We start from the raw sequence: 16,794 nt of genomic DNA, 5'->3' as shown, positions 1-16,794 counted from the left end.
ATAGGAAGCGGTTGATTACGGTTATTTTCACCAAAGACTGTGCTACAAAATATCAAGTACAGGGCATCAGTAGTTTTGTTGATGCAATTTTTTCAGTTTCTGATTTTAAAAGTTACAGTTTTACATTCAGAATCAAAAACAGAGGCCCTGTACAGTAACAGAATGAATTGTGTACACCAAATATTGTCGTTAATTTCACCTTATATTTAGAGAAAATTGTGAGTTATTTGAAAACTTTCAAGGGTGCCAATATTTTTTGCCAACGACTGTATGCATATGTTCTATTTCCAATCCTGAAGAAGAAACACCTCGTATGCATGGTTTCCACCTTCTGAGGATCTGTAGAAGCATGAGGCTTTAGTTGAAATATTAGGCGCCAATGTGCAATAAATAACCAGCTGTTGTTTGTTCCCACCAAACTCATTGGGCTTTATTTGAGTGCAGGCTCTGATTGCAGTTGAATTACCACTGGTGACAACAGTTGTGAAGAAGTCGCGATTGGTCTGGGACCTGTGGTTTGGACGGCATTCTGGCATGTTTGAACTGCTATTCGTTGAAACTGTATACTCTGAATATGCTGCAGTAGCATCAAATCTGACTTATTACTGTGTTTCTAACAAAGCCCATATTATCAGGCCAGATTATTCCTGTCTAGATTTAACGGTCTCATGGAAGACACTGGGTGTAGAATACACAGTAGAGGATCCTAGAGTCCAGGATTATAGCAGCAGTGGAGGCAAGGATGAGCAGAGGTCAGGATAATAATTGTTTGGTGCCAAAGGGGAAAATAGGAGGACATAAATTCAAGCCTAGGGGTCAGAATCGGGAACAAAGGCATGCCGAAGTACAATCGCAGAATCCAATAACAGAGGCAAAGAATCACCGTCGGGGACAAAGTGAGAACAAGCCAAGGTCAATATAAGGATGCAGAACTGAAACAGGATAAGGTGCTGGAGTTTTGGCACCGGCTGGTAACAAAATAATCCAACAGTGTCAGTTGACATCTTAAATTAACCCCTCTAAACCCTAGCTCTATTGAGGTTGTGGTGTGAGCACCAAATTTGTTATTGCATATGCACAGTCGCTTCAGATATATTTCTTGAAATGTCTCCATTATGGACAGTTGGCCCGCTGAAATGATTTGTCTGCCACTTCTCATCTGCTCTGATAAGAATGACTGAAATTTGTGAGACATTTGTTTCCATCCTCAAGAAGATGTGGCTTCATGTAAAGGCAAGCCTAAGGGACTGTCTTTAAAAATTATGTTCTAGAACACAAAGTACTCATTGCTTAATTGCTTGACAGTGGAAATTCTTTCTTTAGTGAATTCAGACACTGCACGTTCTTTGGGAAGGGGAGGAGGAGGAAATCATTTTAGCGGACTATAATCAAACACAAGGACCTGACTTAGGGACTAGTCCACAAATCTACCTGTTAATTATCTATCCCTGAGACTGGATAATTCCAATAATCTCTGAAATTGAAATGGGCTTCAAAATAGTAAGGGAAATGTACCTTCCTTGAACCTGGCTGTGATGGTTGCAATGAGTTTGAAAATTCTAACACCTGAATTTTTTCTGAAAGGCAGTGTTCTGAATTGGAAGTGTGTTGCCCGTCCCCTGTTCCTATTCATGTCAAAAGAAGGAAAAACAGTTCCTGATGGATAAACCTGGCATTAGAAATCCAGATACTTGCTGACTGTACATGGTCTGCCTTGACCTTTGGTGGCTTCTGCACATTTGCCTCTGCTACATCTAAAATAATAAAAATTATGTTTTCTATCCACTTCTCTCTGTCAGTATAATTTCAGTTCCCTATCAAGAGATGATCGATATTGGGGAGAAGAAACTCCAAAGAGAGAGAGAGAGAATATCCTCTTATTTATGTAGTAAAAACAGATTGTCCCAAAAGCGCCAAAATATATGTATACTGTAAGCACAAGTTTATTCACAGTAGAGTTGTCCAACATGCGTGATCAGTGCACTAATATAGGTAACAATGTCATACCATACATTTATATACACAGCAAGTGCTGTAAGGACAAGTAGGTTAGCATAAATATAGCCACTTTGCATTACAGTCCATGATATACTCATGTGCAGTCTAAAAACAAGCTGCTTGCACCAATCTCAAGTATTGGGGGTTATAATGCAAGATATTCTTTCGTCCCGTTCCTGCTGCTTGTGACATATACAGTTAAAATATTAAGTCACATGTATCCATATAAAATCCAACCTTCCAAGGATGGGTGAAATGGCATACCACTTGGCAACTTTCCTAGTTGCAGTTCGTAATGCTTTCAACTAATGCAAAAGCCGAGCAATGCAGGATTCGTTTCCACAAATGAAAGGCTGCTCAAAGAACCAGATATGGATAATAGGTGCCCCGTTCTCGCTGGCGCGGCTAAAAGGATGTCTCTGGAAAAGTAGTCACTCAGATAGTTAGGACTAGATCCAATAACGAGGCCCTCCTGGTGCCGCTGTACAGTCCGATACTTGAAGGCACACTAATGATTCAGTAATGTAAACCCAGGTGATCGCTTACCCGATAGTTGATGGTTCATAAGGGTGCTGCTTCTCAGTGGGTATTCCGGTTGTGGATGACTCTGTTATCCAGGGAGATGGACGCGGCCGCGTCTCCTTCTTCGCGCACTTCGCGATTTTGAGTTTTCGTTCTCGGATCGTTCTCGCAAGCACAGCGGGATAGAAGTTCCTTTGGTAATGCAATCGTCAATGTCCGTTTCGCCGAGTTACGGCTTCGTCAGGGATGGATCCATTTAGATTAAAGAGTCATCTTATTTATAGAGGTTCCTTATCTCTTAGGTAATCCGTAATAGGTCGCTCCGATGCAGAGGCTGGTGTTTTAATAGGCCAGTCATCTTACATATCGGGTGCTGATTGTCTTTTCATATATCCATTTGTTTAGGATAGTGACACCATCAACAAAAAGTGAATAAAAGTTCTATACAACACAAAATTTGATTTGACTTCTACTTTTGTTCCACACATGATGTATAGAGCATACTATTCATGCATATGAGTTTGATATTTTACACATCAGGAATTGTTTCTATTTTTAAAAGCCACCTAATATGACTCTTCAGTTGGTAACTTAAACTCCAAATTTTCTTTAGATTGGTGCCGCTAATGGCACCAAAACACACTATCTTTCCCCTTTTGGTTAATCGCTTTTCAAGCACTATTGATCATATATATATATATATATATAATTGGATTCCTAGATATAGTCTGGCTTCTAGGAATCCCCCTAGGGATCATTTCTTTTCTCATTGTATCAGAGACGTGTCCCATACAGGTACGCTTACGTGTAACCAGATGTATATTCCTGCACTTGGAAGGCATCCTGAAATCGATATCCTAAATAATTCTTGCATAGAATGTATAAGGGGAAATCTATAGAAATTTTGCCAGTGCAAAATCTATATTGAGACCATGGGGGTCAGTGTTTTAGCCATATATATCCATTTAGTCTCTTCTCTGGATAGGCATTCAATATAGTTTCCACCCCTGCATGGTGGTAGTACTTTGCATATTCCCATGAAATTTAGAAGTGAGGGATCTTTGTTGTGATATTTACGAAAGTGGTCCGAGACACTGTGCCTCGAACCCTTTCTTTATATTTCTGAGATGTTCTGAGATACGTGTGTGTAGGTTCCTGTGGGTCCTACCAATGTACTGGTTTTTGCACGGGCATTCTAACAGATATATGACCCCCTTGCTGTCACAGGTAAGTTTACTCATTACTCTGTGGGTCACCCCTGTGGCCTCCGATACAAACGTTTTAATGGGTTTATACTGCAGGAGCCTCTTCTCTTAATTACCTTAGTACTTATCAGGGAGTAAACAATACTTGTGTAACTGCAAGCTAAACAGATGTCCTTGTATGCTACAGAGTAAAGACTATTTTTTTGTAAAACATTCACAGACCGAACATTCACAGACCGTGCTTTTCAGCTATGTTACCTCTCTGATAAATGCAGGCATAGGCATATATCTGGGAATAGATTAAAATGCTTGGATATATTTCATATAAAAGAGTCACTTAAAAATGAATGTGCATAAGTGATCAAAAAGTTTTTTTTGTATTGTCTATATAATCAACCTGTAGAACTGGTGTTTACCTGTTTTGAAATGAAACCCTTATCCAGGTCAGAGCCGGATTACTACACTGTAGGTCCCTTGGCTAGGGGTACTGTGATGCTCCCATTTGCCGTTATTATTAGGGGTCCCCCAGAAATGTTGGATTTGGCATAAAGTCACTTGACAAATGTTCATTTTAATATACCTACTCAGTATTTTCAAAATGCAAAAAACAAGTTAAAGACCACATTAAATTTATTCTTACAAGATTCTAATGGAATTGGTTAACTATGAAGGGGGTCAACCGTGTATAAGCAAGTTAGTGTTAAGTATAGTCACTATCAGAGACATTATCGTAAAAAGCAATCTGGTAGTAATGCAGCCGCAAAGACAAACTACTACCAGAACGCTTTTCACCATAATATTGCTCTCATACAGAAAATATTACAATTCGGATCTTTTGTTCACCAGAGGAAATGTTACCACATTGACTGTGACTATACTTAACAACACTAACAGATCGCTTATACACGGTTGACTGACTCATAGTCTCACTCTCACAAGATCTCCTCACTAAGGGAGCTTACTACGCACCGTACTTATAGTGGGAGCAGGCAGCTAACAGCATCACATTTGCTGTTAGTTGCCTGCCATTCTACCTAACCTGACAATCGGAGCCAAGGCCGCCCTTGACCCGTCGAAGAAGAAGCCGGCGTCGCACATATTTAAAAAAAAAACAAACAAAAAAACCTGATATTAAAATCTTTTCTAGGGCCCCCCGGGTGCCCGAGGCCCCTGGGCTTTAGCCCAGAATGCCCTCGGATTAAACCGGCCCTGACCCAGGTGCTTGAAAGTGGGATGTTACAGCCTTTAGTTTTTACAATGTTTTATAGCTCTTTTAGGGAAGGGGTGGATGGAGTAAAAAATGATAAAGATATCATGGTAAATAATAAGGAATGTGGCTACAGAGCCAATTTCTTGCCCTACAAAAGCTTTCCCTATACCGTTCCTTGTGGTTGATCAGGTCTGCGGTGCCGTTCGTGTATTAGGCTTCTGGCTTCTCTGTAGTGATGGCTCAGCTGTGTTAATAATGGGTACCTAGAAGGTACAGTTCACAACTTAACTGCTCCACCAACGCTTTTCGTCCTAAGTGGATGCTGTACTTTGATTGAGGCGTCTTCTTTATAGGGGTAGCCCCCTGTCTCTCACTAAAACTTTATTGAAAACTGTTTTAAAATCATGCTTAATTTCTCATGGTAAATTGCGGATGTTCGTTTCATATTCGGAGCTCCAAATTCATACTCCTTACATTCATACTCAGTGGTATAAAGCCATGTTAGAGAAAGGAGCTGTCATTTTTTTTTTACGTTTACTTTACTAGTATATGACGATACTTGCCTTTCCTTCATATTAAAATTACATGTTAACTTATGCGACTGTCTTTTTCATTAATGAAACTTGCTTAAAATGGGTACTAGCTATGATTGAAAATGGATATTATAAAATCCTGTGTCAGGACACAGAATCCATCCTAGTTGTGTTTAAATATAGTTGTATTTAAAAGCATTGGTATTTACCAATAGTGGATTGGGGAACTGAGACCATTTCTTGTTAGAAATGGTTCATAGTTACATCAAATTGTGTTATGTTTGTATTTATTTATATTAATTTTGGTAGGTTAAGAGTATTAGTTGGATAGTTTGTATCCATAATGTAGTTCTGGATCACTTCCAGCTTTGGCTTCAGTTATACATTATTGTGTAACCAAAATCCAAATGTAGACTTTCTGGTGCCAATGACTTCATTTGGTATATCCACTTTGATCTGGATATTGAGGAGATACAGTTGGGTCTGGTTAATATTTGAACAGTGACACAATTTTCATAAATTTTGTTCTGTGTGCCACCACAATGGATTTTAAATTAAACAGTGGAGACGCAACTACAGATTTTTAGCATTTAATTAAAAGGGGTGAACATAAAATTTGTATATAACGTCTGCTACATGAAAAAACAGTCAGTATTTAATTTATGTGCAAAACAGAAAACTAATTTTCACCCCTTGCATTGTAACATGGTTTTGTCCAGGAGACGTAAATAAGAAACTTCTTAATACAAGTTCCTTAATGAATCAGGCCCGTAGTACTTACGCATAAGTGAAGTTGACAGCGCACATATTAAGTTTCAGGCAGCGTCCCCTTTTGAATCGCCGGCAGTGAGTATATGATATAAAAAATAATAATAGTAATTAGGATGCCTGGTTCCTTTCTGCATTTCGTTCTTACAGAACTTTTTCAAGAGTACATGTCCCCCCCAAAAAAAAAAAAAAAAATCTATCCTTTTAAACATAAGTTTGGTCTCCTATTGGTTCATTATGTCAGACCTCTGGCTAGTAAGATCCTTTGTCACTCAGTCTAAATGAAACATTAACACTTTCACTGCAAATATATAAACCCAAATATAAATAAATTAAACAACATAAACGAAGTTGTACATAATATATATATATATATATATATATATATATATCATAATCCAGAACATTAATACATAGGTTTCCCTAAGATGTTAAGTCTAATCTAATATCTGCAATTTAAATAGGATACACATATGCATATGTGCAATATCTATGTGCCATAAGTTCCGTTCGAATGGATGCAAAAAAAAAATTTAGAAAATAAATTAACAACTCATAATAATATAAATATGTTTGTTTTTTAAATATTAGGAACATCGCGATTTATGTATTTAATGTGTACTGTACATACAATGCATTTTTATATTCTCTTGCATACAAATGTTGTTTGCTGTCTAGTGGTGCGCATACGTGTAGTTTTTAATATAAAGATGATGCCGTGACAGTCATCACTATTAGTCTGCACTTACACATGCCCTTTAGCTGGTGAAAATAAAATGGCTAAAATACATGTACTTGAGAGAACCCCAAGACATGAATCACCTGCATCTGCGTTGGCATGCCCTCTGTACACCCTAACTGTACATTGCCTACGTTCATCCGCCCCTTCCCTCCCCCATTTCACCCCTTCAAGTCGTAGGCAGTCGTATTATGACACATTGCTATAAAATCCGCATGTGCATGGTCTATTTCAGATTTTTAGTGCTTTTATCGGTAGATCTGGAACTGATTGCCTGAATGTCTGTCTGATATGAAATCCAATACCTTAAAGCTCTGTAAACAATTGTGAATGCTACCTAGGGCTTATATTGGGCCCCAAATGTAGAGTAAAACTTTTCTTAGGAACTTTCCCTGTCTCCTGTGTATGATATATTGTGGTCCTGAGCCACCTTGTATTGAATGGTTTTCCATTTGCACATGCATAATACTGCTACATTGTTCATGAAGTGAAACATTTTTACATTTCCTCCGGTTTTGAAGGTTCAATAGCTTACTTGACCATCATGATCCTCTTTTGCGTGTCTCCTATTAATCACAAAAATATCTTCTCCTTCTAACCTCATTAATGATCCTATAACCATTTGAATTGTTAAGTAAACCAAAAAAGGCAAACCCCATCTCTTGAAGTATCAGGGCAGGTAGTACTGATTCTTTGTTGTACAGTTTGAAGTAAAATGTCCTTGGTAAACTCACTGTGGAATTGAGAGGTCCTTAATCCCCACCCCTTCCCTCTGTTATGAGGTGTCTATAGATTATTTCTGTATTATCTGTCAAGAGCTGCTCACAATACCTTGCATATTAAATTATTGACCTTGTAAAGAACACTTTCTCCTACTTCCTGTGTTCTTGTCATATGTTCTGCAAGAAACCACATATCAAAAGTTTATCTCCCTTAAAAGGAGTACCAGGCAGGAGAGTATTCAGTAGTCTAGATTAAGGCTCACAAAGGTACCTGCTCTGATTGCTAATTTAAAATGTTCTCTCATCTGACAGAAGAAATCTCCTTATTAAATCATACACCTGCACATTCTTACATGCCCCTTGCTAACTTCCTCGTAGGTAAAACACACTTTCATTAAACTTCTACCCAAACCCCACCCTCAGTAGAGAACCTTCAGATCCCGAACCCATTGGGAATCAGGCTGTTCTTTAAACATTTGGACTGCCTTCTCCACCTTTGTGCAGGAGAGTTAGAAAAAAACAACTAGGTGGGACAGACAAAATCATAGTTTACTTATTATTCTTTCTATGCTTTTTAGTTGGTGGAGGAAGATAAGCAGTCTATTTGTGTCTTTTTATATACATTATCACACATTTGTACTTTTATTTGTATTTTAGAGATACCATATTTTATGAGGATTTCCATCTACAAGATGTTATAGGAAGATATGAAACACTTTACCAGGACAATAATGAAGCAAACATGGTGTTATCATACATTTGCAAGGATGAAGGTAAAGGTTTGCATTCTACCATTATGTGCAAATTCCATTCCAGAGACAAATATTTTTATGCTAAGTGCACACTGTATTTTTGTCCGTTCATCTCGATCCATGATTTATGGGGTGGGGTACGGAAGATCGGTGCTGACTACACCGACAACACTTACCACGACATCTGGAGTCCGGCTGGCTGCTTCCACGATGAGGATCCATCACGACTCTTCACTGAAGCGACTTCAATCAATCCCGAAGACAGAAGACGCCGGCTGCACTGGATGATGTCACTGACCTCGCCGACGCTGTTCACGCTGCTCTTAAGGGGGTAATGTAACTATGGGGCTATGTATAATGTACAACTCTTTGTAAAGTACATTGTACAGCGTCGGCGAGGTCAGTGTAGTCATCCAGTGCAGCCGGCGTCTTCTGTCTTCGGGATTGATTTGAGGTCGCTTCAGTGAAGAGTCGTGATGGATCCTCGTCGTGGAAGCAGCCAGCCGGACTCCAGATGTCGTGGTAAGTGTTGTCAGTGTAGTCAGTATCGATATGCTGACTACCACCAGATTTATGGCATAGTAGTATACATGCTTCTCTACACTATAAAACTGTTTTTGAACTAAATGTTCTAAGAGGCCATGCAAGCCTCTATGAATGAAAGCTTGAGCTCCACTGGTTTTAAACTACTGCTTTAGTGGTTTAATTAACCTTACCCTTAATGAGTGGACAGCTAAAAAAAAACCAAAAAAAAACCGGGGAAGCACTGGTAGGGCAATTTTTTATATCAAAAAAATCAATTGTTAAAAATATTATATCAAACAATAAAACATAGACCTATAACAACAATACAAAGTAAAATATCCCTTTAAATATCAATCCGGATTGACCAAACAATATTGCATAAATATTAGTAATGCAATTAAACATAACCAGCTGGATAATAACTTTGAAGTTGCGCATGAATAAAACATTGGTTTATAATATGGAGCTGTTTGTTTGAGGGATATATTTAGAGTAATATTTATGCAATATTGTTTGGTCAATCCGGATTGATATTTAAAGGGATATTTTACTTTGTATTGTTATAGGTCTATGTTTTATTGTTTGATATAATATTTTTAACAATTGACTTTTTTTATATAATAAATTGCTCTACCAGCGCTTCCCCGGTTTATTTTGTATTATTGACTGGCAATTTCAGCAGATTGCCTGATGGGGAGCTGCAGGTAATCAGCAATTATTTGTGTGGTTAATGTTCTTTGAGCGCCTATTTGTTTATTTGGGACAGCTAAAAAGCCTGTTTTGTTTTTTTTAGAGAGATTACTGAGCACTATGCTGCAAAAATTGAACATTCTGCATTTCATTTTTCCCATTCTTCACTGAGTACAGAGAACTCTTATCACAGTGGGTAATAATTTCTACAGTAACAGAAGTCCCAGCTGCTTTCATTGTGCAAGGGATGCAGCTAAATTCACCACAGCTTAAACTTTCTTTTTTTTTTTTTACCTAGTGTGTATGAGTCCTATAAACACTGAGGGGGATCTAGTGTGATATCATTTTATAAAAGCTGGACAACTCTTTTATGTCTCATAGTGTTGTTTTGGGATTAAAGGCGAAAAATGTGTTTTGTTTTTTTTGTAAATTAATGGCCAACTTTTGTTTCAATCAGAGACAAGGAAATATGGTATTTTGGAAACTGATCTAAATCAGAGAATCACAGCTGTAAAGGAAAAACCATCTGCCACGGATACAGCATCAAGACAAGCTGTAAGATTTACTTCAATACTTTTATTTCATTTTCCCCCCACACTGTGACCAAAAACTCATATGAATATTTAACATTGTAATTGGTACAGCACATTTAGTGAAATGCAGTTAAATATTTCAGTTTTCATTTATGTTAAGTATGCTATTAACTGTTTAAGCATTTAAAGCTTTATATTATCATATTCTGTAAGTATAATTTTAATATTTTTTTCTATCAGTGTCCATGTTTCTACATGTTTTCTAAACACACACTACCGTTTGTCAAAGAGTTTCTCACCAAAAAGAAGGTAAATGCTTTTGTTTCTGTTACCAGAATTTGTTCCATGAATATAAATACTGGTTTAATCTATATTTAATGAGTATATTGTGGCATGTTGTTCTAAAAAAAAAAAAATACTTTTATATATGGCTCCAGTTAATGTATTGTATGTTCTGCTACCATTTTGTTCTTGCACCTAAGCATTGAAAATGCTTAGGTGCAAATGTGCATTTGTAAATTTATATAACACTAATGAAATTCAGGATTCAACATGCGACAGTGTCACATATTCTTGGCCTGGAGACAGTCTATCTTGTACCCTGCTGTATAATCACAATAATAGCCAGTCACAGTGTTTGCTATAAATAAAAAGTTTGTAAATATTTTTGAATACTTTGCAACAGGCCTTCTTTCACTTCTATAACTGCCAAGTAATGTTTCTGTGAAGAAAAAAAAAAGATAATTACAGTATATACTGGTAAACAGTCATTTATCCACATATGACCATATACTTATGTTTCTATCCCAGCAAGCTGTACTTACCTGTTATTTTTCAGATTTATTTTATTACTTGCCTGTGTTTTTTAGATATATTATTTTACATTGTTCATTAATTAGATAACAGATGGGCATTACTAAATGATTAATTAGGTCTTAGATTAGTCTTGTATTTCATTTTAGCATTAGTACAAGTTTAGTTTGATTGGTAAGTTATTTAGATATTAATATTGGTTTGTTAGGGTATTTTAGGTGTTGGAAGTTTGTTGTTTGGTAAATAGATAAGATTTCAGGATACTAAAATGTTTGTAGGATTTAGAACTACTTAGGTTTAGGTTAGGTAAAGTAGTAGTAAAATAACGAGCACTAACATTTTTGCTGTGCTTTATAGTAGGAAAGTAAAGTAAGTCTACATTGATCCAAGCAGCTAACAATCTATAATTTTAATTTCTTCTTTTTCCATATTTGTGCCCCTTTGAGGTGCGGGTAAAAATGAGCAATAGAAAAATAAAAATACATTTTAGCATTCACAATATTTCTTGGAGATTGTAAATAGTGGCTAAAATATTTCAAATTCATATATCTTTAAGATGGAAGTACAAATATGTTTAGTAATGAGAATAAAATATTTAACAATTAAAACATGTAAGTAATGTGCCCCTAAACTTAATATTAATAATAATAATGGTTCAACCAAAATCCTTGTCCATTTACTCATTCTTTTTTGTCTCAACTATTACAACCTCCTTCTCACTGACCTTCCTTGCTCTAGCATTTCTGACCTTCAATCCATACAAAATGCTGTGGCTAAGCTCATCTTTCTCTCCCGCCGCACCTCTTCCATTACTCCTCTGCGTAAATATCTTCCCTTGCTCCCTATCCATTTCAGAAATCAGTTCAAGCTTTTTACCCTCACTTACAAAGCCCTTACTGACACTTCTCCCCCTTACATTTCTGACCTTGTCTCAAGGTATATACCCTACCCGACTACTCTGCTCCGCCTTTGACCTCCGCCTCAATTCACCTCTCATTAGCTCTTCCCATGCTCACTTCTGTTGTGCTGCCCCCATTCTTTGGAATTCCCTACTGCGTCTCACTAGAATCTCTCCCAACCCTCAGTCCTTCAAGCACTCACTCAAAACTCATCTTTTCGAGCTTGCCTATCCTACCACCTCCTAACCATTCTATCAATCACCTCCTCTTCCTCGCCTGCCATCTCCTTTTTCTCCCAGTTAGTCCTACCATCTCTCACTGCCCCTCCCTTTAGAATTCGGGGCATTACGGTCATCGCACAACCGGTCATGTCTTTTGCTGCACTGTGAGACTCACACTCTTCTGTGCTACTTATGTATATTACCTGATCGATTTGTTACTTGCCCCTCCAGGACAACTCATATGTTTGGTAAGGATGACTCTGAGGTAGCATCAAGCAAATCTAAACTTTTGCAGGACTACATGGAGTTTTGTATTACTAATAAAATGAGTAGAAGAAAAAGGAGGGTAGTCCTCATTACCAGAATTCTATGTTACTAGTAATTATATTAATATTGGGGGATCATTCATCCTGTTCGTACCAGGAAGTATATTTCAATGTATCCTGTATTTCAGTTTAATGGAGCTAGGTAATGTATGATTTAACTCTCCCCGATATACAAAAAACTTTCCTTTTTAAAAAAAAATTCTAGGTCTGCCACTAATCATTAGCAAAAGTTTTTTGTTTTTTTGTTTTTTTACTTCCCTTGAAAATTTCCTGGCTTGAGGGAATAATACTAAACATTGCCCATTCTGGCTTTAGTGGTACATTTAACAATTGATTTTCTGCATACTGTCATATTTGTATCCAAAATCTCCTCAGCAGGGGACGACTCCACATACAATGGTATATGTCTGCCTCTCCAGTATTGTACTTGGGGCAATTATGGGACTCCGACATACCTTCCAAGAATTTTCTGTATGGCGAGAAGTAAAGTTTGTGAAATATATTTAAAAATATTGCTTGATATTGACTGGAAGACAATCTTCGACCGGTGTAATATAGGGCCCGAAGCAAAGATTCATTAATGTTGGAAAGTATTTTCCTCATTGTTTTAACCCATACTTTTTGCATGATATATGACTTGTCAGAAATTCTTTTAATGGGTTGTAATTGGTCTTTTTAGCTGGGGGGTGGAATTGTAGGATTGAATCAATATGGTTGAATCAGTCTTGTTCTGAACACACTCTAATGGAAGCACTTGCATAGTGCTGTGCTTGCAGAAATGCCAGTGTGAAATTATGAATAAAAGCAAATGTTTTTGCAACCTGTAGAAATGTTAGAGGTCTCTTGGAAATTTTGTCACATAATCAACCATCTTGTGCCCATCTCGTGAAGGGATAGTATTCTTCACCATTCTGGAGATTCAGGGTTCTGAAGGAACAGCAAGAAAATGGATTTATGTGAATTGAGCCCATGTTTTTGTCTAAGAATGTGCCACATCTTTAATTATAATAGGCAGTTATCCTGGATTGCTTGTGATACTTCCTGATCATGTTGGTGGAGTAAACTAACTAAGTCAAGATGCGGTAGGAAATGTTTTAAAATAGAACTGCAAGCATATGACTCTTGGTTGGGTAGCCAATCTTTCAAATTCCATTTGATTTAGTTTGTTATAGTTTTATAAGACGTGGGCGCTTTCCTTTCCAAATAAGTTTACGGAAAAGTTAATTTATTTCTTTAATTTCTTTAAGTGTCGCCAGAGTAGGCAACAAATGAGGCAAGTATACACATCTAGTAAGTAACCATTTATATGAGACTCGCTATTCCTAGATAAGATATAAAGAGATGGCTATACCTCTTGAGCATGTCCTTTATGTTCTTTGTAATGTTTATAAGATATAATTCACAGGGACAATTTGGGGGTTTGATTCCTAAATATGTTATATGGTCCTTTGCCCATTGTAACTGTATGTCATTTCCCCAGGTTGGTTTAGTTATTGTTAGGATATTGTGACTGCCTCTTTAAGTCTGGTGAACATGAATCACTGACTGTGCATGTTGTCATTGCCTCATCAGGCTGTGGTGAGCATGAGTGATTGTAAACCTGTTTCATTAATTTAGGGTGTGTTTCTCTCCCGACCTGATTGGATCTTTGGCGTTTAAAACTCCTTAATTTCTATGCAATCTTTGTCAGTGATAGTGTCAGGGTTTTAAATACCACGGAGATTAGTTGTGAGATAAGTCTTAATTTTAAACACCGATCACCCAGATATTAACTCAATGCAGTCAATGGTTAAACAGCAAGCAAAAGTCCATAGAAGTAGCAGGTACAATGAATGAGCTGTGGGAACAGGATAATAAAATTACAAGGTTTTTGCTCAGAAGCAGGAGAGGCTGGATAACCGTTACGGTGGATAAACTGATGGTGCAGGATTACCAGGTTGCCCAGAAGCAGAAGAAGCTGGATACCGGGTACAGTGGATGAACTGCAGATACTGATAACAGGGTATACCAGGTTTATCTCAGAAGCTGGAGAGGCAGGTTCCCAGATAGAATGGGTGAAGTGCAGGCACAGGGTACCAAAATTACTAGGTTTAACTGAGGAGCCGGGGACACAGGATGATCCACAGAAGAATCAGAAAGGAGGAAGGGTCAGAAGCCAGAAGATCCACAATAATACAAGGGAGTAAACCGGAACAAAGTCATATGAAGCCGGGGCTGAGTCACAAGAAAAGGTGGAAGACAATGGAGCAAACAGGAGTCCGAGACCAGGGAACAATCGGGACCAGATCACAGGAGTTTCTCAGAGAGACCAGTAGTTGAGACACCTGATGAACTGGCAGTGTGCTGAAACAGGCAGTCTTATAATGCCCTGACACAGGTGATTAGGATCCAACTCCAATGATGAGAAGTTTAACCCCTGGCAGGCAGGATCTGGAATAGGCACAGCAGCATACACAAAAAGATGCTGTACTGAAGAAGGAGGCAGATCATGACAGATTATACCCTAGACTCCTGAACAGCCTGCTCTATGAGATTCTTCAGTTAGTGGCTTCTGCTTCAACTCTGACTCTCTACCTTGGCAAACAGGATTACTACTCCAATTCAGCTTTTTGGCATTCAGCTTATTTTGCATTATTGAACAACTCAATTATTGAGTGAGTACTGCAGCTTGAACATAGAACTGATTTAATGAAACCATTATCTGCTGGCTAGGAAGGATATCTATCTGCATAACTCTACTTGCTGATTCTGTTATCACCGTAGCTTGAACATAGAGCTGCTTATAGGAATCAATTGTCTACTAGTTGGGAAATACTTCTTTCTACATCTATCTGACTGCTGATACTGCACTGAGGGGTTCTGGGCTGAACTAAGTTGCACTTGTCAGTTTACCCAGGTCGTGACACCCACCGACTCCGATTTTCATGAAACTTGGTACATCTGATACTACCACATATCTACTAACCCATGTAAAATTTATCTTCTCTAGGCCTCATAGTTTCTGACATATAGGGGGTCAAAGTTATGTAAAATTGCTCAGAAATGCCACTCCTGATTCTCCATTTTTAGTGTGATGTGTCTTATAAAACAATAAACATATCATGCCTAATCCACATATCACTTTGAAATTTGTATCCTTTGTCAATCGTAATATGGGGATTCCAGAAAAAAAATGTTTTATCAATCTTGCCTGACTCTGAGAGACATTAGAAAAAATCATTTAGTTCAAAAATTAAGAATATTTTGAGACAAAAATATTCTGGTGTTCAATAAGCATCATCAACCTGAGGCAGATGAGTTAGCATGTTCCTTTTTTAAAAAAAAATGATCCTTAAAGTATTCTTTAAAAGGCTATGAAAGAAAAATAATGGGATTTCTCTTTCATCCATCTGGGGGTCACTCCTTAACCATGGGGGTTGAGTCGGGGGGAGGAGTCTGGCACCCAAAGAGTTAAATTTTTTCAGCTGACAGCATATCACCCCCGCCAATTCCCACATACCTCAGTTTGAATTGGGTGCCCTTGGAAGAAGGTTGCACCTGAAGAGCTCCAAGAGAGACAGTGAACAGGGTTCACTGGTTATAGGTTTTTTCCTTTTCTTTTGCAGTTTTTTTCTTTTGACAGTGGCGAGAGGCTCCCTGTAAATGGAGCTGACTCGTGGGAGAAGCGCCTGTCGGGGGGGGGGGTGGGGGAGCGGCGGCGGCCCCGCTGACAGAGAGGTAAGAAGCGCTTCTCACAGCGGGAAGCAGTCGGCAAGAGACTCTACCTGCTGATGCAGGACGGGCGCTGCCATTAGGCAGAGAGCGCCTTTACTGCTGAGGTTCCCCGGAAGCCAGCTGGAGTATACCAAGTTCCTCCTCCCATGGGGATGGCAGTGAATTTTTGAGGATGGCGCGCTTTGAATGGCGCTAGCGGGGAACACATTCTAACAGGTTTTCCCCTAATATAAGAGAAAGGGCAAAACGCTGTTAAAGTAAACAACACAGAAGAAGAGCCAGTGGAAGGGGAATGTGTTTGAGGAACACCGCTCCCCCCCCCCCCCTTCCCTGCTGAGTGAGCACGTGGAAGATCCCTTTTGGTGCCAAAGTTCAAAAGGAGGACAGATGCAACAGTCATTTGGAGAGAAGTGCACTGTTGACACATATCTGCCACGCTAAGTATCACTTTGTTCTTCTGTGTATGCATGTGTATTATAAGACTATGAGGTGTTGAGAGAACTGTGTTTAAGGAAAACTATAAAGTTCTCAAAACCTGTCTTATTTAATCAGAAATACTATGATATGTTAAATAACCTAGTATGTATTTTCTGATAAAGGTTGTGGAAGTGTTTGGGCGTGCCA

At 38.3% G+C, this 16,794-nt stretch overlaps 1 protein-coding gene across 3 annotated transcripts in view; it reads left to right on the top strand.

The window, feature by feature from the left end:
- LOC142097834 (uncharacterized) overlaps window positions 1-16,794 on the top strand; it is a 96,166-nt gene that overhangs the window by 54,831 nt on the left and 24,541 nt on the right. The window contains exons 5-8 of one of the 3 annotated variants that reach the window (XM_075180029.1): window positions 8,355-8,470; window positions 10,122-10,219; window positions 10,438-10,506; window positions 13,704-13,746. In XM_075180029.1, the coding sequence (XP_075036130.1) occupies window positions 8,355-8,470; window positions 10,122-10,219; window positions 10,438-10,506; window positions 13,704-13,746 (326 nt within the window). The remainder of the gene's footprint in view (window positions 1-8,354; window positions 8,471-10,121; window positions 10,220-10,437; window positions 10,507-13,703; window positions 13,747-16,794) is intronic. The other 2 variants (XM_075180027.1, XM_075180028.1) reach the window with 2 other exon arrangements.

The sequence above is a fragment of the Mixophyes fleayi genome, chromosome 7 (assembly GCF_038048845.1).
Source record: "Mixophyes fleayi isolate aMixFle1 chromosome 7, aMixFle1.hap1, whole genome shotgun sequence".
NCBI lineage: Eukaryota > Metazoa > Chordata > Amphibia > Anura > Limnodynastidae > Mixophyes > Mixophyes fleayi.
This window is presented reverse-complemented; position numbering and strand designations above follow the sequence as displayed.